The sequence below is a fragment of the Mytilus edulis genome, chromosome 8 (assembly GCF_963676685.1).
Source record: "Mytilus edulis chromosome 8, xbMytEdul2.2, whole genome shotgun sequence".
Lineage (NCBI taxonomy): Eukaryota > Metazoa > Mollusca > Bivalvia > Mytilida > Mytilidae > Mytilus > Mytilus edulis.
In genome coordinates this window covers 45,838,857-45,863,437 of record NC_092351.1, presented here as the reverse complement: position 1 = coordinate 45,863,437, position 24,581 = coordinate 45,838,857, and the positions used below count along the sequence as shown (strand labels likewise).

Sequence of the window (24,581 nt, the reverse complement as noted above, 5' to 3'; positions counted from 1 at the left end):
TTGCAGTTTTGGTAATCTATGTATTTCATGTTCAAAATGCAGTATGATTTAGTCGGTGCATCAAGTATAGGGTACATACTTTTTAAGCTATGATAGTAAATTAAAGATAAGATCACTTAAATGTTTTTAATGACCATGTCAAGAAAGTGTTAAAGGTTGTTATGGCCACATAATTTCTGTATTGACTTACAATAATGTTGTAGTAGCGGTCAACTTGTGAACATTTTGAAATATTCTCTACTGGACATGTATTTTCTGACAACTGTATTGTACATCACATATCAATGTATAAAGAGAAACTTGTTTCATAAAAAAAAATATTTATTTCTTTACAACTGACATATTGATTCAAAATATCACTCTCCATTTAATAGATTATCATTATCTAACTAGAGGCTCTAAAGAGCCTGTGTCGCTCACCTTGGTCTATGTGACTATTAAACAAAGGAAGCAGATGGATTCATGACAAAATTGTATTTTGGTGATGGTGATGTGTTTGTGCATCTTACTTTACTGAACATCCTTGCAGCTTACAATTATCTCTATCTATAATGAAGTTGGCCCAGTAGTTTCAGTGGAAAATGTTAGTAAAAATTTACAAATTTTATAAAAATTGTTGAAAATTGACTATAAAGGACAATAACTCCTTAGGGGGTCAATTGACCATTTCGGTCATGTTGACTTATTTGTAAATCTTACTTTGCTGAACATTATTGCTGTTTACAGTTTATTTCTATCTATAATAATTTTCAAGATAATAACCAAAAACAGTAAAATTTCCTTAAAATTACCAATTCAGGGGCAGGAACTCAACAACGGGTTGTCCGATTTATCTGAAAATTTCAGGGCAGATAGATCTTGACCTGATAAACAATTTATCCCCCTGTCAGATTTGCTCTTAATGCTTTGGTTTTTGAGTTATAAGCCAAAAACTGCATTTTACCCCTATCTTCTATTTTTAGCCATGGCGGCCATCTTGGTTGGATGGCCGGGTCATCGGACACATTTTTTAAACTAGATACCCAAAAGATGATTGTGGATAAGTTTGGATTAATTTGGCCCAGTAGTTTCAGAGGAGAAGATTTTTGTAAAAGATTACTAAGATTTACGAAAAATGGTTAAAAATTGACTATAAAGGGCAATAACTCCTATATGGGTCAACTGACCATTTGGTCATGTTGACTTATTTGTAAATCTTACTTTGCTGAACATTATTGCTGTTTACAGTTTATTTCTATCTTTAATAATTTTCAAGATAATAACCAAAAACAGTAAAATTTCCTTAAAATTACCAATTCAGGGGCAGCAACCCAACAACAGGTTGTCAGATTCATCTGAAAATTTCAGGGTAGATAGATCTTGACCTGATAAACAATTTTCTAATAGTCAGATTTGCTCTTAATGCTTTGGTTTTTAAGTTATAAGCCAAAAACTGCATTTTACCCCTATGTTCTATTTTTAGCCATGGCGGCCATCTTGGTTGGTTGGCCGGGTCCCTGGACACATTTTTTAAACTAGATACCCCAAAGATAATTGTGGCCAAGTTTGGATAAGTTTGGCCCAGTGGTTTCAGAGGAGAAAATTTTTGTAAAAGATTACTAAGATTTACGAAAAATGGTTAAAAATTGACTATAAAGGGCAATAACTCCTATATGGGTCAACTGACCATTTCGGTCATGTTGACTTATTTGTAGATCTTACTTTGCTGAACATTATTGCTGTTTACAGTTTATCTCTATCTATAATAATATTCAAGATAATAACCATATAACGGCAAAATTTCCTTAAAATTGCCAATTCAGGGGCAGCAACCCAACAACCGGTTGTCCGATTCGTCTGAAAATTTTAGGGCAGATAGATCTTGACTTAATAAACAATTTAACCCCATGTCAGATTTGCTCTAAATGCTTCGGTTTCAGAGTTATAAGCCAAAAACTGCATTTGACCCCTATGTTCTATTTTTAGCCATGGCGGCCATCTTGGTTGGTTGGCCGGGTAACCGAACACATTTTTTAAACTAGATACCCCAATGATGATTGTGGCCAAGTTTGGTTAAATTTGGCCCAGTAGTTTCAGAGGAGAAGATTTTTGTAAAAGTTAACGACGACGGACGACGGACGACGCCGGACGACGCCGGACGACGGACGCCAAGTGATGAGAAAAGCTCACTTGGCCCTTCGGGCCAGGTGAGCTAAAAATTCAATACACATTGTCAAAAATAAACCAACAATTAAAATGGAATTCAGAGATGAGACCATTAGAACACATGGCAAGCCTCTGTAATATCCACACTGTAATATGTATAGACTTACACACCATGTACTTAAGAAAACATTGAAGCAAAGCCATATATCATGTATATACTGACAGACTTTAGAAACAACATACAATTTGTTTTTTTATTTTTTCAATACACATTATGCATAAAATGCTAAATTGAATATAAAGTTAATTTATTTCTTCATCGTCTACATGGTCTAAGGTAAGTTTGGAATTTGAAAGTTGAATTGATCATGTCATGCTTAAAGTTTAAATCATGTGGTAAGCACTTAAAAAAATCTATTCCGAAAGGAGGATGGGAAGCATGATCAACAATGAAATGAATATAAGTCATTATTTGACAAAAAATGAACAAATACATAAAATATGTGTTGTGTTTTTTTAGTCTGTCAGTATAATATTCAAGCATAATCAATTAATTGGTCAACAAATCTTATAATCCACAAGTATTACTTTTATTTCATATTTTACCTTTTTCAATTATAAATTAATTGGTTAAATATAAATATCTGGATTGCTATAAGATACAGGATTCAAGGAAAGTATTTTTCAATTGTTAACATGTAGTATATTGATACTTATGGGGTTTTTATATTTAGAGAGACTTTTTTATTCAGTGATTGAATTTTATGTCATCGCTCATTTACACTCTTAAAATAATTCAAGTTTAAATCTATCACAAACGTTGCCATGAATTATGAATTATGGAATTAAATCATTTGTAAATTGATAAAAAAGATAAGGATTACATAATGAAAATGAAATTTCCATTTTACCACTGATCAAATATATTTTGAATATATATTTAGCCTGTTACAGTTATTTCTTTTAAATTATCAGAAACTCTCTAAAACTTGTCAATTTTTAATGTAGAAAATTATTTTTGTAGTTTAATTTAATGTAAGTTCCATTATGCTAGAGGTAATAAAAGTTAAGGAAAATATAAAGAGATCTGACCTTAATAAATTATAAAATTTCTGGTCTAGCCTCTTTTTAATCAAATTGTACAAAGCAAATGTTGACTACATGTGTACTTTTTTATTAGTCAAACTTAAGCAAACAGATTTAATGAACATGTTTGTTGTTACGTACAATGACACATATCCTTCCATTCATTCAATAACAAATTCATCAGTGATTGTTTATATGATAAGATGGTAGTTTTCTAAGAATGCCCTGAACGGAAGGCATTTTCTTTCATATTGTAGATTCACTATACACTAAAATAATTTTTGTCAAGAAGGACCATCTTGACTTTTATTGTCTGTTTCTATTCTCTTTGTTTCAGTGTTTATATCTTTGTCTTTGTCTTTCATTTCCATGTCTAATCTTTCTTTTGCTCTCACAACCTGAAAATGAATTAAAATTTAACATTTTTTTTTCAGGAATCAAATTTTATTTAGTTTAGTATGTATGCTATTTTAAAAATTGTTCATCTGGGCAGATAGAAAGAAAGTTTAATGTTTTGTGGAAATATCCTTTAACTGACAAAAGTATTTATTTTAATTGAATTTTAATTCTTGGTTTTCCTATACGCTTATAAATCAAATGATGAGGGTAAAAGAGTGAAACAGTGTGATTGTCGATTGCTTCAAGTGATGACACTCATGTGTTCGACTCGTTAACATACACACAAAGACATTTCATCTGGAGTTAACCACTCATGTATGATAATTTTTAAAATATTACTTATCCTCTTAATTACAAGAAAACAAAATGTTTGTCAATCAAAACATGTTGTTAGAATTAGTCACAACTTCTGAAAACTATATCTAAAATTGCTGAACAAAGGGAAATAACCCTTGTATTATTTCAATTCTTCTGAATCACAACTTTCCTGGCTATACCAATTTTTAAAACTTTCTGACAGCGCAAGATCCGAATGAGTTCAAATATACAAATGAGTTCTAGTACATACATACTTGATGTAATACTTGTCGGATATAAATTCTGATAAAACTGCAGAATGAAAGCGCAACATTGTAAATATTGTCTCCCTGTGATATGCATTTTAATATTGAATTGCAGAAACTATAAATCCTAGGGAAATTGTACATTGTGTAAGGGGAACTAGTTTTGATCGTTGTGATTGATTTGATTTGTGGTGTTTTAATGCAATGCATTTAGGCTATTTTGTGGCGGCCATTTTTTATTGTTGGAGGAAGCCGGAGTGCCCTGAGAAAACCACTCTCTTTTCTGCTTTATGGTCAGGTTGTTGTCTCTTAGACACCTTCCTCATTTCCATTCTCAATTTTAATTGTACTTACCTTTGATTGTACATATAGTGATCCCCCTTTACTCTTATCATTGACTTGAAACAAATGATCATAATTCTTCACTAGACTTTCATAATCTACATCTTCTTTTACATTTAATATTTGTCTGGCTTCCTGGAATAAACAAATAAAGAAAATATGCAATTGTGGCAGTTTAAATAAAATATCGGTTCAGTAAATTCCCAAATAGACAATTGATTCAAGACTTTACTAAATATTTAAATTCTCTCAGTACAATAATGTACTACAATCATGACAATGACCAGTATTTAAGTCAAAATTATTTTTTTTTAAATGAATATGAAGAATTTAGAAATTTTTATTAATGCATTTATTAGACCATTTAGGCATTTCATTCCAATAAAAATATTTGTCCAGGATTAATAATAAATTTGTTATAGAAAGTTGGATATTTCAAAGATAAAAATCTGAACATGTATGTGTGTTGGGTCAATGCATGTAACCCCTAGTCTTTGATCATTGTTGATAGATTTGGGTTTTTGCATAAATCAGTTTTTAACAATGTTTAAAGGAAAAACAAAAACCATATATATCCAAACATACACTTATTAGCATATTAATCTACTGTAATAAAAAATCATAATATCTAATAAAATTTGTAGATTTAGCTAACAAAGTCCTTATATTTGTATAAAGTAACGTTCATTTATAGTGGAAAATTGTTTTAACGGATAAGCTACAATTAAAAATTGTTTGCTAGTCCCTCTCTGTGATTAATATTAGATAACTCTGGTTAATTTCCCAATCAATCTATCATGAAGGGGAGATAAATAAGTCGATTTTCATTGATGGTCTTTTTTCAAAACTGATGAACGGTTCTTTATAATTATATTCGTACATCAATGTTTTTCATGTTTTTGATACACCAATAACAAAAACTGAAATATATTGAATTGATACATTTTGTAATTATTCAAAATAATATCAGAAGCCTATATACTTAATTATAAAATAATGAACCTTTTAAAGGGAGACAATACTCGCACAACTTTTTTTGGAATCGGCACATAATACAAAGGAATGTCACTCTTGCATACAAATGGCAGATCAATATAATTAATTAACTGTGCAATCGCGCTCCACCTTCAATGAAGATTCTAAATTATAAATATAACCAAAAGTTGTTAATCTATAGGATAGTGAAGACTAATGAAAGCTAACCCACTGTAAAAATATTTCTTTGAATTTTTTTAAAACTTCCTCAGAAAAATGCTTGAGCCACTTGACTTTCATAGCTCATAATTAACATTTTTACACAATATTTTAATAAAGTTGTCAGAGATTATTTGTTTCTCAAAGTGTAAGACGCAATAAAAATCGTATGCTTGCAACATCTTACCCAAATACAGATTTAATTAAGTCCTGATCATTTCGACATTTGTTTGTTTATTTTTAAAAATACCGGTTTGTAATTACAAAACACAAGTACATGTTAAGATCCGACTTAATACTGATATCGTCAGGTAAATATGCTACACTTATGACATCATTTATGTTAATGATACAAATTACAAGTTCAAAGAGTTAGACCTAGCATTAAATGGTATTCAAGTGACATCATGTGATCTGACCCGTAATCTCCTGAATTCTTCTTTACTTTGGTTAAAACTAATTACAGTAAACAAAGTCATACATGTTATAGTGGGTTTTTTAACATGTTTAAATATGTTTTATCATGTTTATAGAATCCAGCCCTTGCTCATGACAAACATGATAGGCTAATAAGTGCATATCATCTTATAGACTAAATACTATCAGACAAAGGTCATTAGGTCAACAATATTAAGTAACCTAAATGGTTTTCTTTAGAGTTAGAATGATCTACTTCTATGATCTACAAATTAAATTATCCCAGTGTTTGCATATTTTTAATAAACAGTAAAAGTGACAGGTTTACCAAGCAAAAGACAATTTCTACATGTACATAGTTGTTTTTTCAATGGAATTGTTGTCTTTTTACTAATAAAAACATGAAGCTTGTGGGAAAAATATCAAGAAAATGTTACTAAACACTTATTAAAGTGATTACATTTTAACTTCTAAAATTACTTGTTTCAGTAATTTTAAAAAGCCTGTGTGAAAATTTGAATAAATATTTCACAGCTAAAATCACATGAAGAAGTGATTCTGTAATCACTTGTTTAAGTAGTACCCCTGACTGATCATAGACCTCTTATATATAACAATGTACATTTGTATAATGTACCTGTATAGACATTCCAGTAAATGTGTCATTAATAGCAGCCTTTCTGGCTTCTTGTTTAGTTTGAGAAGAACCCGATTGTCCTCCATGTCGATTTGCAGCATGTTTGTAAGCTTGATGTTCCTCTCGCACAGCTCTCACAAAAGCCCTTCCAACAACTTGGGCCCCAGCAGTAACAATCTGTATAAGGTATTTTGCCTGAAAAAAATAGTAGACAATATTGTTATGGCATACAAATACATATCTACCATGTCTACCTATGACAACGAATACAAAATCACTATGTCAATATGGGTAACTATTCATACCTGCCAACTTTTCAAAATGCCCATGGGGGTTTTACGTGCAAGATGGCTATAATGTAAAACAATGTAGTCCTACAAACCTTCAATGGGGCCTTCAAATACATTTTAAAGTTGTTTTTTGGCTTCTCCTTACTTTAACAAGCCTATGGCCATTTTAAAATTAATTGTTTTGTTAAAAATTATGGACATGATGGACAAAATTGATGGACAAAATTGATCTTTCAAAATTATTTTTTTGAGCCTTCATGGGGGAAATCCCCCACAAATAGTGACAGTTGGCAGGTATGACAATTTCAAAGAAACATTTAAGTTAATCTAGTTTTAGAAGCTCTAAAGAGGCTATGCTCCTAACCAGACTTAAGCAAATCTTCCAACAGTGGTGACCAACATTATAGAGCATGTAGAGAAGAATATAATGCCCGATCAAAATATCTTTGCTGTTTATTTTGTATTGCTGATTATTCATCATGGACAATAAAAATATTATCTTCTCATTATACATGTTATCTAAGTCGATTAGCTACTTAGACCACACTGCATCTAACGACCATTAACAACAAATATATGGTTTAATATCAAATTAAAATTTAAAAGTATTATATAAAATTATATTAACTTCTTAAATAGCTTCATGTTTTATTTTTTACATATTTTTTCATCTGTATCATGTATGGTTCAATTTTCACTTACCATCAACATACTCATGATAATTCAAATGTTATACTTTGAAAATTGCACAAATGATAATTCACTCTTTAATTATGCCACCAAATACAGTATGGTGTAATAGTTTTGTGATTGCGTGATCTAAGCTGCGTATCTATTACGAAACAAAATGATTTCAAGGTCGTGAAGAGAAAATCATCACTAATTAGCATTGTTATTCAACTTTCTTGTATTATAATGGTTTGGAATATGTGTGTGAGAGTTGCATGAATTCAATTATAAACGAAAATACCATAGAAATAGCTTTTTGATAAAGATATAAAGCCTAAATGTGCGTGTGTGTCTTCTCGAAATTCACATTTCGCATGTCAAGATCAACAGGAAGCTTAAAGACTAAACCTTCGTTCCAATCAAACGTTTAAAAGATCTCCTTCAATAAACAATAGTCATGTTCGGTTGAGATTTTACCATGAGCAACCTTAGTATAATGTAGCAAAGTACTTCATGATAGTTTGTTCGACAACTCACCAAAACGTGCGAAAATATAGAACTGGAGAGAAAAGTGTGTTAGTGCCAGTAAAATCATTCAGTACAAGATTATAAATATTTTTTTGTTATTCAGTCATGATTTGAAAATGATTTATGAACCATTTCTTTTAATTTAAAATGACCGTTGATGGCTATGATCTTATCTGGGTGTTAGTTAAATATAAAAATAGTTCGGCAATGCAAAAATATGAAATTGCTTTCTCTATGTTCAGCATTACGTGTTATAAGTGTCATTTCCGGTGTAGAAATTGGTGACGAATTCAACTTTCAGTTTTCAATCTCTCGCAGCTGTCAGAATGCCGAAAGAAAATTTAAAAGATAAATTAGAAGGAAACGAATTAGACCTTGGTTTGAGTAATTTGACAACTGTTCCCGTCAAAGAGCTGGTTAGTCATTCGATACTGTGTCACCAAAAAGAAAGTAATCTCATTATATCAGGGCTTTCCATTAAAATGGAAGTAGAAGGCTGAATTAAAATTATAGGCGGCTATAACATGCGTTCGGCGAAGCCGGACGCTCACCAAGCTGTAAGCTTGGTGCCTTACGGCAGGGGGTGCGGGGGCCGCTCAAGGCCCCCAGAAGCTCTGGCATAAATAGAGCAAAATCCTGCATTCTCGAAATCTCCTGGCATCTAATTTAATCTTTCGAATGACCATTTTTTATGTATGAAATTAAAGAAAGAAAAAAAAAAAACTCAAAGAAATTTCATTTTTTTTCTATGTCAGTTTTTTATTTTCATTACCTTATGCTTAAAATTCATTTACTTTTAAAGGAGTTTTATTTAAATAATCATCCGGTTTGTTAGAAATCTTGATCGATTTATTTTGCATAACTACGTGCATTTGTAAACAAATGACCCCCCTTTTCTCTCTAAAGACTGTTACGCGTATTTAAATCATACAATTATTTCTCAAGCATTGACAGAAAATTGATATATCCTCTGATTTTCTCTTTTTTTTTGTAATATAAACTGTTCAATAAGTCGGATACATAAATTATTTGGAAATGTTATTTATTTGATGTCGAGTCGACAATATTCTACTTTTGTTTTTGACCTTGATTCTCTGAACACCACGTGGGCTTTGAAAAATGAACTTCAAAAGATACTGTTTTCCAGATTCTGAACAATATGATCTACTACACTTTCTTTAATTTGACTAATATTATTCCATAACATAAGATTGTCATCCAATCTGATTGTCTTCACGTTTTAAAAGCCAAAAAAAGCCAACGAGTTAATGACCATCGGAACGTCTCTATTGTTATCGTTCAATGACCACCGGAACGTCTCTCTTGTTATCTTTGAAAAGAAACGATGCATTCTGACTTTAAATAAACAACCAATCAGTGACCTGAATTCATGTGAACTATATTTAGCCCAAGGTAAACATTGACTTTTCATCCTTGTTTATCGTGACCGTCTCTCGGCTGCCTGTAAACATTTGAAAAAGATATTTTTTTCTTTTTGAATTTATATTTTTGGCAGTGAAGTAGCCGGCACTTGAAGCCACCGTAAGCGGCGGATTTCCGCCGGCTACCGGCTTCAATGGAAAGCCCTGAATAAATTATTATAGCATTTTTCCAACTAAAATAGAATTTGCAGCTAAATGATAGCATCAAAGGCATAAACCTTGCTTCTAAATAGAAGCAAATAGTTAATTTTTGTCAATTTTACTAATTAAAAGATATTATTCAAACCAATCAGACTAAATAATTCAGGGCTCACACTACTTCAGAATTATAGGGAGAAGTGACTTCTCTTTTTAAAACTGATAGGGAGAAGTGGTGAGATTTGAAAGAGAAGTGCGCAGTGCGCTACAATGTTTGGATTTTACAATAGTATAAAGGGCCATATGTAAATAATGTTCTTTTTATATTGTTCAATTGATATCTGAGTAAAAAGATTACAATTAAAGTAACATTTGAAATTAAAGTTGTTAAAGTTTTACTAAGGTTCTTGTGAGAAACTAAATATCTAGCACTAAAAAAAAAATATTTTAAAATATATAAAGAAATTATAATATCAATTACAATTTAATTAAAAATTATCTTGTGTATGAAATTCAGTGTTTCTCATAAAAAAATATAAAAGTTATTAAGCTGGGCCATAATATATTGATATATAAGTATAATAGTCTCAGAGTTAAGCAGCTTTAATCAATCCATAAAAATATAGGGAATTATATACACCAATCAATTAGATGTAACCAAAAGTCTCTTAAAGCGTGTGGAATGCGTAATTTTTTCCTTTGGGATCAATATTCTTCTGTCAGCTGTTCCATCCATGCGGCTGCAGTAATTATTGTACATGTAAAAGTACGGATTTCGGTCATAGCTGGTCAGGTTCAGATCTGTAGTTTAGAAATCGGTCAATGGCGGACAAATCCAAGAAAATTTACAAAAATAAACGATGTTTGACAAGTTATTTGGAAAGGCATCTTGACGTTTTAATGCAATAAATGGATTAAACATTTACTGGAGGCAACCTTTATCACAGTTAAATGAAGTAACAAACTTATTTTGCCGCCGAAATTTAGGTTGATGTACGTTTTCGAGTAACAAGCACCGGAACTTGCGGAAATGCACGAAGTGATAAAAAGTTGTATTTTTATCAAATAAACTGCTACACACTGCGAAGACAATGCTTCAACCTCTTTTCTAAAGATAGTGAATCGTTTATGTCTGAATCTCTTTAATTATCAATAAAAAGTTGATGTTTCATCAACTTGGTAAAAATTGAAAATGTCCGATGACGGAAGCGACTGAAAGCGAGTATCGTCAAGAACAGGGCGACTTGTTTTCGCTTTTGGGGGTCGGGGAAAGCGAAGTGACGGTCGGGAAAGCGACTTCTTCGCCCAAGTCGCTTGGTAGCGTGAGGTTACCTATGAGTTTAAAATTTTGATAAAACTACAAAATCACAATTTGTGACAAAACTTCCAATTTGCTACTCAAATAAGTGTTTAAAAAATCACTAATTTAAGTAAGTCCCCTGACTGAAAAGGAACGTTTACAGGGGCGGATCCAGAAATTTTCATAAGTGGGGGCCCACTGGCTGCCTTAGAGGGGGCCCGATTTCGTCACGCTTCAGTGTTTCCCTATATAAGCAACCAATTTTTTTCTCAAAAGGGGAGGCCCAGGCCCCCTGCCCCTAACCCCCCCCCCCCCCTCCTCCTAAATCCGCCTCCGGTTTACAAGAAATATTATTGACACTGAGGAATTCATAACGCTTGTTTGGTCTTGTTTCTTCGTCTCTTGATGGGCTTCCTGCAACATGAGCTTTACTTTATGTCTGTGACGTCATTATCTTGGCAGATAACTGGTATACAAATCAAGAAACTAAAAAGGTTATTCGCCTGTGAATAATATGGTTTTTCACCACTGGTCTAAATTTTTAGGGTTATTCGTCATGTGTTCTTCCTTCCTTGCAGTTGAATGAAAATTGCATTCAATTGCAAGGAAGGATGAACACATGACGAATAACCCTAAAAATGTGCAATTAAATGAAAAATTAACTGAAATATTTCATGTCACGTGATAATGTTTTACCCAATAGAATTGTTTCAAATATCATGAATATATGCAAGGTATAATAAAAAGGATTAATTATTGTTAGGTGTACTTAAAAAAATATTTAGCAGTTCAGGCATTTTGTCAGGACTTATAAATTAAATGTCACGAAGTCTGATAGTAAGAGGTAATGAAAAATGCAGCTTGATCTATATAGATACAATTAGTCAAATTATTTCATCAGGTTCCTTTGACTTCAACTTAACTTACATGACTTAGTTAACTAGGTTCGCTTGTACATGTTTAATTATTTTATTTTACAGGCAGCCATACCAAAAGCTACAGTATTGGATTTATCAAACAATGTCATCTCAACTTTACCTGTAAGTAAAATAACAAAGGCAACTAAACATTTCCAGTAAGTACTGTTGGTACTGACACATGACTGATGATCAGGGTGTCTGTATATTGTTATTATCAGATTATTACATGGCATTTTTCATATCGCATGTATTATCAGCCCTAGGTTCAAAATCAGCCCAAGAGCCGCATGGCTCGAGGGCTAATATTGACCGAGGGCTGATAATACATGCGATATGAAAAATGATATGGTATGATCTTTTTATCATATGCTTCAACAGTAGAGAAAAATAACAGATTCATATATTGATCCTTCTACGTGGTTCCCGAAAAGAAGTTGAAAGAGTAAAAAGTTCACGGACGTCGGAACCAAAATTTGATACATTCAATATGAAATCTTTCTATCATATGCCTCAACAGAGAAAAAAAAAAAACATTTTAATATTGACGAATCAACTTAAAATAATTCAACAATTATGATATACATAATAAACATTGTTTGGAAAAGTCAACTTTTTTAAAGTAACTTTCTAAATTATGTTTCAGAAAAACTTAAAAACTGCATTTATTTAATATTTTTTTTTTTTTTTTTTTAATTTAATGTTATCATTTTACACAATATACTTTCCACTATTCAAATAATTGTTTTGTGCACTACTTTGTAATGTTTTTCACTGAAAACGTAGCATTGAGGTGTATTTTCCGGAATTTTCCGAGTATCACCGGAATGCCATGTGATAACGTTACGGAAAGGCATGTGATAACAATCGAAGCATGTGATAAACTTTTCATATCAGCCCTCTAAACACCAATTCGAAAAATATGGAAAATACTTTAATTTAATGCTATTATCATACGGTAAAAATCATATGTTATTTAGTCTAAGTATATGATGATGTAAAATATCAGCTGAAAGTCAGTGAGCGAAGCAAACAACTTCAAAATGGGTTCATATTGTATCAAGCAGCTGATATTTTCACACACAAATCCAAAAATGAGAAAATCTCAACACTACATGTACCTGTAAGAAAAATAACAATGTCATATCAACAGATCTTTAATCTGAATAACATTTTAGCAAAGTCATCTCAACAACATATATAAATAAAAAAAGAATGTCATCTTAATATTAACTGCAAGTGAAGGAACGATCTTATGCACAGAAAGACATTCTTACATTAAAGGTAGAAAGCTTACATTATTTTTTAGTTTGCTAGCCTATAAAGCTATAAAGGGCCCCAAAAATTACTAGAGTAAAACCATTCGAATGGAAAAACCAACAATCTAATCTATATAAAAAAACAAACATCTGAATCACATCAACAAACAACAACTTCAGAACATCAGATTCCTGACATGTATGACTTGCTGCTTCATAATTCTTTTTGTTGATTTTTTATTTTATTTTTCAGGATCCATTTTGCACACTTGTTCATCTAGTCAAGATTGATCTTAGCAAAAATTTACTAACAGAATTGCCACAGAATTTTGGAAGTCTACGCAATTTGCAACATCTTGACCTACTTGGGAACAAATTGAATGTTTTGCCATTAAGTTTTTGGAGATTGGAAAAATTACGATGGTTGGACTTAAAAGATAATCCTTTGAAAGACGAGCTGAAAAGAAATGCTGGAGACTGTTTAAATGAGAATGAATGCAAAAAATGTGCACAAAGGGTAAGAGTTGACAATAAATGTTATTGTTCTTTTCTTGAATAGCTTTCCATTTGTTGTAACGTATGATTTAAACTTTAATTCGATATATGGCTTGGCACACAATTTTTTGGAGGTAGACTGCCTTGATCATTTGTTGATAGATAATCCAAAAATATATTGTGAATTTATTCATTTATTGTTATTGGCAGGTAAAGATAGACCATAAACCTAAGTGTTAAAAAAATATTTTCCATAGACATGTATGTAGCGGAATCAATATTTCACAAAAGCATTTTAACAAGAATGAATGAATCTATAGTAAAATAAATCACCATACTTCCTGTGTACTCTTACAAGTACGACCCCAAAAAACAACTTTAAATGTAACCTTGTACATGCTTTATCATGTAGATAGAACTTCAACATGTTCAATATACATTATTTTCTTTCTTTCAAAATGTGCCATCTAAACGAAAAATACCTCGACCGTTCTTACAACTCTCCAACATTCTCCTGTAATTTCCAATGGATGCATTTATTTTTTCAGATATTGAGGTACATGAAAGATCTCAATTCAGAACTAGAAAGAGTAAAACAGAGAAGACTTCAGAAAGAAAGAGGTAAATTTTCAGAAAATGTATAGTTATTTTCTGAGTTTGTATCTGCTTACCTCAACAGAGTTTCCGAGATAAGTTCTTTTTTGAAGGGTTTGTGTTGCTCAGTCTTAAGTTTTGTAGTCTTTCATTTTTCTGGTTCAGTGACTGAAGAATGTTTTTTCTTCAGTTATGAGCAATAGGATAACTATTTTGTATTTAGTACCATTTCAAGTCTTGACATTTGTCCAACAGATTGTTGGTCTCTTGGTAGTATGCTTGCCTTGAGTGTAATCAACCCCTAATCAGGTCAAAATGAGTGTTATAATCAACCCCTAATCAGGTCAAAATTAAAACTTACTATTTGCTGCTTATTGCTAAGAATGTGTCATAAAGGAGTGAGAGCAAAGACTAATCTGCTCAGAGACAGAATTATGTCTTTGGGTAGTGTTACATGTCTTTGGGTAGTGTTACATGTCTTTGGGTAGTGTTACATGTCTTTGGGTAGTGTTACATGTCTTTGGGTAGTGTTACATGTCTATGGGTAGCGTTACATGTCTTTGGGTAGTGTTACATGTGTTTGGGTAGTGTTACATGTCTTTGGGTAGTGTTACATGTCTTTGGGTAGTGTTACATGTCTTTGGGTAGTGTTACATGTCTTTGGGTAGTGTTACATGTCTTTGAGTAGTGTTACATGTCTTTGGGTAGTGTTACATGTCTGTGTTACATGTCTTTGGGTAGTTGGGTAGTGTTACATGTCTTTGGGTAGTGTTACATGTCTTTGAGTAGTGTTACATGTCTTTGGGTAGTGTTACATGTCTTTGGGTAGTGTTACATGTCTTTCAGAAGACTTCTACTTTTTGAAGTACCATTTGTCAGATTAAAAGAAATGTTAAAATGTAGTAAATTTGGTGTGTTTTACTTTATATAAATCTAACAATAGATAGATTAGAAATTCACTGGGGAAATAATGGCATGAAACTTTAAGTTCAAGTTGGGTTTAGCTGCCATGTTTATAGTAATATAATGTTATTCATAACTGGTATCATGATCATGGTTATATCATGTATATAGTGCTTACAAAAATAACATTTTTTTTCTCCTTTAAATATTTTAATTGCACAACAAATTTGTTTGTTAATATAGAACTAGAAAATTTACAAAAAGAGAAGGAAGAAAGTGAAAGACAGAAAATAAGAGATGAAAGAAAAGCTGAAAAGGAAAGAAAGAAGCAAGAAAACAGAAAGAAGTATCAGACTGAAAAGGAAGAAGATGAAGATACACAATCATCAGAAGAAGGTATGTATAATTTATTTGTGGCCACAAATTCAAAAAAAACCAGACTGACATGTTGTTCCCATATCGTTAAGCCAAATAAAAATATATGTGTGATCCCAGTTACCCGACCGTCCCTAGTTAAACATACGATTTTTCCGGATTTTCACAATCCAAAATAAAGAAAAAATAAAAAATTTGTTGACCTACCGACCTTATTTTTTAAAAGAATGTAACTGGAACCACACATACATTTTTATTTGGCCTTAGATGTCAGACTGATTTGTTTGGATACGGTAAAATCATGCCAGTGCCTATATGTAAAAAGTTGAAATTTCAATTTCTTTTCAATAAATTTATAGAGTTCTGCCCCTTGGAAATATTAAATATTTGAAATTGCATTGTGTTTGCTGTCTATCATTCATTTTTCCTAAGATCCTGAAGATATTTTTAAAAAAAATTGATCAGAAAATTTTAAAATTGTGTCCAGTATTGAAGCATTGCCACTGACTTTCTTCAATAAGGTTGATGACCCCTTCTGTAGCCATGTGTATTATGAAATTTTCAAAGTGCAATAGTATCAAAACAGTAAAGATAATAGATATAAGAGATGTGCCTTTTTGTACATATACCATTCAAAGCAATATAATAATTATTTTACTGTATTTGATAACTAGTAAATGGGGATTTTGTGGCAAATACATGTATCATGAATATAGCCAAGATATTTGCAGAAATTCCACTGACTTTTATACAGAGATTTTCGTTTTAAAATTTTCAAACATCATGAACATAGATGACTTTCCTGTTTTGCCATGATGTGCTACCTTTTTTTGTTTCCAAAAAATCGTAAACAACCTTTACATTCCAAAAAATCCTAAACAACCTTTACATTACAAAAAATCCTAAACAACCTTTACATTTCAAAAAACCTCATGCTCAATCACTTAAGTCGAGCGCACCCTAGAGTTTTACTTGAATTGGTCAATAATTATATTTGTTTTAACCAAAACCTTAATTTCTAAAACTTGTTTTAAGGAAATCATTGCTAGCACTGCATGCAATAATCCTCTATCTAACAAACACAATTTTTTTTATACGACCGCAAAATTTGAAAAATTTTTCGTCGTATATTACTATCACGTTGGCGTCGGCGTCGTCGTCGTCGTCGTCTTCCGGCGTCCGAATACTTTTAGTTTTCGCACTCTAACTTTAGTAAAAGTGAATGGAAATCTATGAAATTTTAACACAAGGTTTATGACCACAAAAGGAAGGTTGGTATTGATTTTGGGAGTTTTGGTCCCAACATTTTAGGAATTAGGGGCCAAAAAGGGCCCAAATAAGCATTTTCTTGGTTTTCGCACTATAACTTTAGTTTAAGTGAATAGAAATCTATGAAATTTTGACACAAGGTTTATGACCACAACAGGAAGGTTGGGATTGATTTTGGGGGTTTTGGTTCTAACAGTTTAGGAATTAAGGGCCAAAAAAGGGCCCAAATAAGCATTATTCTTGGTTTTCGCACAATAACTTTAGTATAAGTAAATAGAAATCAATGAAATTTTAGCACAAGGTTTATGACCACAAAAGGAAGGTTGGGATTGATTTTTGGAGTTGAGGTCACAACAGTTTATGAATTAGGGGCCAAAAAGGGGCCCTATTAAGCATTATTTTTGGTTTTTGCACCATAACTTTAGTATAAGTAAATAGAAATCTATGAAATTTAAACACAAGGTTTATGACCATAAAAGGAAGGTTGGGTTTGATTTTGGGAGTTTTGGTCCTAACAGTTTAGGAATAAGGGGCCCAAAGGGTCCAAAATTGAACTTTGTGTGATTTCATCAAAAATTGAATAATTGGGGTTCTTTGATATGCCGAATCTAACTATGTATGTAGATTCTTAATTTTTGGTCCCGTTTTCAAATTGGTCTACATTAAGGTCCAAAGGGTCCAAAATTAAACTTAGTTTGATTTTAACAAAAATTGAATCCTTGGGGTTCTTTGATATGCTGAATTTAAAAATGTACTTAGATTTTTAATTATTGGCCTAGTTTTCAAGTTGGTCCAAATGGGGGTCCAAAATTAAACTTTGTTTGATTTCTTCAAAAATTGAATAAATGGGTTCTTTGATATGCCAAATCTAACGGTGTATGTAGATTCTTAATTTTTGGTCCAGTTTTCAAATTGGTCTACATTAAGGTCCAAAGGGTCCAAAATTAAACTAAGTTTGATTTTAACAAAAATTAAATTCTTGGGCTTATTTGATATGCTTTATCTAAATATGTACTTTGATTTTTGATTATGGGCCCAGTTTTCAAGTTGGTCCAAATCAGGATTCCATATCAAGTATTGTGCAATAGCAAGAAATTTTCAATTGCACAGTATTGCACAATAGCAAGAAATATCTAATTGCACAATATTGTGCAATAGCAATTAATTTTCAATTGGAGTTATCTTTCTTTGTATAGAATAGTAGTTGATAATATATGTTGGAAATTTGCCAGACATGACTATGATGTCATTTTCTATTTTTATTTGCCAATAACTTTATGTAAATAACTTCATTGGAAATTTGCCAATATAAAATGTTGCTGATGAAGCTTTTTTTCCTTATCTTATCTAAAATGTTTTAGATAATGTATGTTGGAAATTTGCCAGACATGACTATGATGTCATTTTCTATTTTTATTTGCCAATAACTTTATGTAAATAACTTCATTGGAAATTTGCCAATATAAAATGTTGCTGATGAAGTTTTTTTTTATTGTTTTATACAATAAACAATGTATATTCACTTTAACTACCAACCAATCTTTACCATTCAGTGATAACAAGCACTTTATTTTACATTTTAATATTTTATGATGTATTTAAAAGAGTAGTTATTGTTGCAAACTCCATTAGAAATTTGAATTGATATCAGTTTTGGAAAAAGGGAAACGGGGATGTGAAAAAGGGGGGGGGTTAAATTTTTCTCATTTCAGATTTCATAAATAAAAAGAAAATTTCTTCAAACATTTTTTTGAGAGGATTAATATTCAACAGCATAGTGAATTGCTCAAAGGCAAAAAAAAACTTTTAAGTTCATTAGACCACATTCATTCTATGTCAGAAACCTATGCTGTGTCAACTATTTAATTTTAGATTTAAATAAGAAGAAATCTTTAATTGATTTGTAAAATCTTGACATTTGTTTTGTGTAAAAAAAACCATGTAATGTCAAAAATTTGATCACAATCCAAATTCAGAGCTGTATCACGCTTGAATGTTTTGTCCATACTTGCCCCAACTGTTCAGGGTTCGACCTCTGCGGTCGTATAAAGCTGCGCCCTGCGGAGCACCTGGTTTCAAATATTGAAGTATAAGTTGAAAGGCTGTATAAAATTTCCATATGTTTAGCATTGAAACAACAGAAGAGTACTTAATCCATTATAGATATTTTATGTATTTAGTGTAATGTTTAATATAAGACAATTTTTTATTATTTCAATTCATGTTTTAGGTGAAAGATTTGATAGTGGAACAAGTAAAAGTGCAATTAAAGTAAAAACAGGTAACCATAATCATGATAATTATAAAAGTTTTTATAATTGTTTGAATATAAATGGAAAAGAAATAGAGTATCAATTCCTTACACCAAATAATTACAGGTTCATTAATTCCAAACCAGAGGAACAGTGCTTTTCTTGATGTCTTCAAGATCGATAATTTTGTTTTAAAATTTTGATGACGTTGAAATAGTATCAAAGAGAGAAACTTTTCTTGTTCCAGTTTGTCAATTCCCCTTTTAAGAGTCTAATGCATTTTTTATAATAATTTTGAAAGCATCTACCAAACGTGTTATGGATTGGCTAATGAATGTAGTTAACAAGTAATAATTGACCAATGTCCTGGATTAAGTCAAAATTTCAACATTCATAATGTTGCAGAACTTATACCTACATTTTATGAAGAAAGAACCATGTGAACCGAATAATTTAGTGTTAGTTAAAGGCTTAATTTTTTCTTTTATGATCTGTTTTAGCAACTGGTGGCAGGCTTTGTACAAAGGTTTTATTATCGTTGTTCATGACAGCTTTATTCATCATTGGAATGATATATGTAATATCAGTGTATTGTGAGAGAGAGAAAAAGGACCAGATTTGTAAAGACTATGGACACACAATTGTACGAGAAGCAAAGCATTTCATTTGGGAAATGGAGGAACAATTACAGGTCTTATATCGTTTTATTCAAAAAAAGATTAAATAGTGACCATTAATTAATATTATTGTAATAATTGTATTACAACTTTTTTTAAATACGGTGCAAGGTCAAGCAGAGAATAAACATAAGAAAATAATGTCTCTTCTTTAAGTTTATATTATCAAGTGTTGGAATATTCAGAAATATATGGTTCACGGCCCCTGTCAACATCTTTAGGACAATCAATAGAGAATAGTAAGGCCAAATAAAAGAAGATGTGTGTTTCCTATTACCCTACTCTTCCTTGTTTTTAAGCTCAAAAATAGCCTACCCTAAAGTTTTTTTGTCATCTTTCAATAAGCACTGTTAAAGTTAGAATGTCTCTCCCATAGACTCAATGATAAAAAAAACAATACCTACCTACCCTATTTTTTCAAACATGTTATAGGAAACACACATTTTAAATTTTTGGCCTGAAAATTAGTATGCTAATAATCGGCATCTATAATAATTGATTAATTGACCAACACAAATATGTCATTTGTTACACAATAGTTCAGAACAAGATCTACGTATTAGGGCTGTTAGAGAAAAATACTATGCCCCCCAGGGTACAGCACTTTTTTAAAACCCCACTGCCCTTTGAAATGAAAAACATTAGAGCAACCCTCCCTTGACATTGTGTGTATTTCGAAAACAACTATCCACATAAAATTAAAATTAAATGCTTTCCCTGGGGAGAACATAGTATTTTATGGAACAGCCCTTATCATGAAGAGAATGATAAATAACATCCATAGTGAGTGATAAAAAATTTGAAAGCTACAATTTTACAACATTTTGTTGTTTTGATTGAAATATATCATTAGTTTTAAAAACCTGAAAACTCATGAGCCTTTTACTTAATTTGGACCTTTAAGTATTATGTTATTTGATATGTGTATTTCTGCATCCATTGTAAGTGTACAAACACATGTTGTGTAAATTTCAAATGATACATAGTTTCAAAACAGATGATTTTATTGAAGGTAACTAGCTTAGGATGCAGTTTATGTTAGATATTCAGGTTATTTTCAAATTTATAGAAAATTTTGTTAATAACACTTTTAGTTGCCAGTAACTGGCAGCTTATGTTTAGATAATTTGATGAATGACCAACAAACATTTAATTTAACTTAAATATTTTCATTGATATTTATTGATTTGCATAAATATTATATACTATTTATAATATAATTTTATGTTTTTGATTATCAGCACATTAATATTTTATTTAACCAGCTCATGTTGAGTTGTCAGCACATTTTTTGTTCTAGGATTGAACAATTTATAAAAAATACAAGATACTAGTGCCATACATAAGTATATGTTTAAAGATTTTTCTAATGTTTTGAATGAATATTTTGTATTTCATATATATGTAATGGTCCAATTTACATTATGTGTGTACACATCAGAGAATGTACTTTTTTTTTTAAATTTTAAGATTCTTTGGCAAAGGGAAACATGTCATACATCCAGTTAGAGATACTGCAAATGAGCTGGGTTGGATAAACATTGACCTTATGCAAGTTCATGTACACATGTACATGTTTAAAGCCTTTGGTGGATTTGAGAACCTTCAGATGTGAAATAAAAGATGAATTTTGGACCTATGTTGTAGGGTTTAATAACAACTAAATTTTCAAAAAGTCACAGACTTTGAATAGAGATTCCGTCAATTGTCAACCCGAAAAAGTTAACATAAACTTGATTGATATTCATTTGCATAAAGTCGATTTCTATCCGACGCAGCTCAAATACTATCATATGCTTACTATATTGCTTGCTTGACATATTATCAAATTAAGGAGACACTTTCTGTTCATGTTGTTTCTTTCCCAAAATAAACTTCTTGAAGGAAAACAAATGACAAATTCAACTGCTACAAATTGGAAAACATTATAAACATGATAAAGGGGACTTGTGTAAAATTTCAAAAATGTAAAACAATTATATTATTTATTTTTCTTTGTATCATACAAATAAGTATAAATAACTTATATAGTGTATGAACAAACTTTGAAAATGACCTCAATGCAAAGTCTGAAAAAATAAATATTATATAATGCTCTGTTGACTAACTTATTTTTGCAAGCTATTATATTTGTGACATTCTTTTGTAATTTTCTAATATTTTATGGACATCTATTTTTAGAAAGAAGGTTTTACATATTTGCAACCATTAGTTTTCATATTACGACATATAAATAGCTTCAATGTTCGCTAGAAGGGCTAAATTGCAAAAGTTGCTCTACAGTATTTATCTTGCAAATATGTTAGATTGGACATCATCTACACATTAATTTGAATTTATGGAACATCGCATACATACCATGGGAATGAGTTCACTTCAGAATGAAGACATAATATTATTTTTGTTTTTAAGGTGTTCTTTGAAACCATAAATGAATATTATACATTTATTATTAAACTGATTATTATGTTTAGTGTTTTATGTTTTAATTTAGTAAAATTTAAATTGGTATCATCAAATTTAGATGAAGGCTGTCTTATTCAGCTAGACATTTGGTAAATTCATAGACCAATTACAAGACTCACTCCTAACACTGTCTTGGTGAGCCCTGGATATATTGGCTGGAACAGAAGAGTGACTGAAAATTGGTCAAGTTTGTCCTTTTGCAAATTGTTTTACCATCAGTGTTGAATTCTGTTAACAATTGAATAATACTTAGCAAATATAAATTGGGCTTCTACAAAACATATGCTCACTAGGTTGCATTTCTGTTAATATAGACAATGCAATTTCCCATAAAAACTCCGTATGGCTAAAACTGAAGCCCTTTTACTATGGAGTTTTATAAACAATTGTATCCTGGAATGGAAAGTTGGTATACACTACTATTTTATTCAAAGGTCAAAACATAGGGCTGTGCAGCATATTTTCAACATTTATATACCCTTAACTAGTTTTAAGAGTTTAGACTTCTGCTGAAGTTCTGTACTACCTTCACCTTGGGCCTATCTCAGAATTCAATTTTCACTGCAACCATATGTTTTTGGGATACGATTGCTTTCAAGCAATCTGTAGACTTATACGATTGGCTCAGGGGCCATGCCCTCACGTCAACCATTTTATTCTAAACATTAAGGAACATCTCAGATTCTTATGATTGTCTTGTTTAAAAGGTAAAAACAAACAAATGGATTGAACTTAAACAACTTTCCCTTAATGTTCTTTTCATAATCTTCATGTCTGATATTTCCCTTGACTTATATGAGTGTTTTTAACAACAAGGAAAATCAGAATTAAGCAGTATTTATATTTAGTGTTTCTATAAATTTAGAAACACGTCAGAGGGAATTCCCTAGTTGTGATAAAAATGCGGGAGTTCTCTGAATTCCGATAAATCTATTTCTGTCATATAAGGACTGAATTGGAGTTTTTCTTATATTTCACTGTTATGAGACTGATATTTGATAATGTACTTCCATAAAGAAATAGAGAACCATCTAGGTCGTTTAATTAATGTACGTTCTTGCTCCAGGGTTTGTTTAGGTAATTATGTGCATGCATATGTAGTTTTCTTGACTTCAAGGGGTAGTAGATTGAATGGTTGCTCTGGATTCCCCACTCAATTGATTAATTTATAACTCATGGGATGGTTGCAATGTATGTCTGCTATTGAGGGTATTGTTGTTGCATTATTTTAAATCTTATGCATCATTTAAATTAAAATAAATGTAGTCCACACCGTAAAAGTAACTTCAATACACCTTTAGACGAAATGGAGTCTTCCATATTATCGTTTCCAGTAGTCTCCCTTCCGGAAGTAACTTCCTTGAATTCGAATCAAAACAACACGTTGAGAAAAATAAACGTCGTATTATGTTAAAAACGATCGCAATTTAAACCGAGGAATGTGTACGGAAAGAAGTCATGATCACTGACCCAAAGAAAATTAACTATTTAAAGAGTTGGGAATGGGGTTCCTCCTAGAATTAACGTAGGAAAATAGGTGATACATGTAAGACACGAAGTGAAATACCTTCTCTCACTCTGAGTCTCAGTGCCTGCTGAGGAAAGTAAACTTAGAATTGAAAGTACAAAACTAAAACACAATAGACCTAAGTATATTGTTCAGATACTTTTATCCGCGATTGGCTATTTTGTAACTATTCAGATTACGTATATTTTACATTATACATGTGCAGTTGAATTAGTTTTGAAAATAATATTATCCAGCTACATGTATACATGTGTCAATGAAAACAACGGCAATCGTATCCCTCAGAGCAATCTGCACTTTGGTTATACTAATAACATTCCCTAGTTATGACTCTGAGATAAAAATAGAGATCATAACTGAGAACCAGTACCTGAACAAAACAAAATATCTATGAATATTATATGGCTCCTAAAAAGTGGCGGCTGGGAAACAACTGTATGTACAAAACTACTTTAGAATTACATAGGGACATGATTAACATTAAAGTCAGAGCTGTTAGATTTCCAAGTTGTCATTCGGTTTCAGTGTCCTAAGACAAACTTGTTTTTCATTCAAACTCAGCAACAGTTATTCTTATTTGAATAATTATCCATCACAGAAAAAAGGATGCAAACAGTAACAAGAAACATTTCAGCATTCGTTAGGATAAATATGTATCTGTGTCAGAGATGACGACGTATATATATGTCCCAATTG

General features: G+C 31.3%; 2 protein-coding genes across 3 annotated transcripts; one reads left to right on the top strand and one right to left on the bottom strand.

Moving 5' to 3' along the window:
• Positions 1-2,716: 2,716 nt before the first annotated feature.
• Positions 2,717-8,166, bottom strand: LOC139485716 (mitochondrial import inner membrane translocase subunit tim16-B-like). Its single transcript, XM_071270361.1, has 4 exons — positions 8,044-8,166; positions 6,784-6,978; positions 4,548-4,670; positions 2,717-3,629 (listed from the first exon to the last, which is right to left on the bottom strand). Exons 1-4 carry the CDS (start codon positions 8,044-8,046, stop codon positions 3,516-3,518), a joined length of 435 nt encoding a protein of 144 aa, XP_071126462.1. The 5' UTR covers positions 8,047-8,166; the 3' UTR covers positions 2,717-3,515.
• Positions 8,167-8,515: 349 nt separating this feature from the next.
• On the top strand, positions 8,516-22,364 carry LOC139485715 (leucine-rich repeat-containing protein 59-like). Of its 2 annotated transcripts, XR_011655370.1 has the most exons (8): positions 8,516-8,686; positions 12,131-12,190; positions 13,580-13,843; positions 14,370-14,442; positions 15,562-15,714; positions 19,193-19,243; positions 19,715-20,447; positions 20,639-22,364. XR_011655370.1 is itself a non-coding variant. In XM_071270360.1 (7 exons), the coding sequence occupies exons 1-7, from the start codon at positions 8,597-8,599 to the stop codon at positions 19,939-19,941; spliced, it is 918 nt and encodes a 305-aa protein (XP_071126461.1). In that variant the 5' UTR covers positions 8,520-8,596; the 3' UTR covers positions 19,942-22,364. The 2 variants fall into 2 exon arrangements, 1 of the variants encoding a protein (XP_071126461.1); XM_071270360.1 differs by having other exon boundaries at positions 8,520-8,686; positions 19,715-22,364.
• Positions 22,365-24,581: the final 2,217 nt, after the last annotated feature.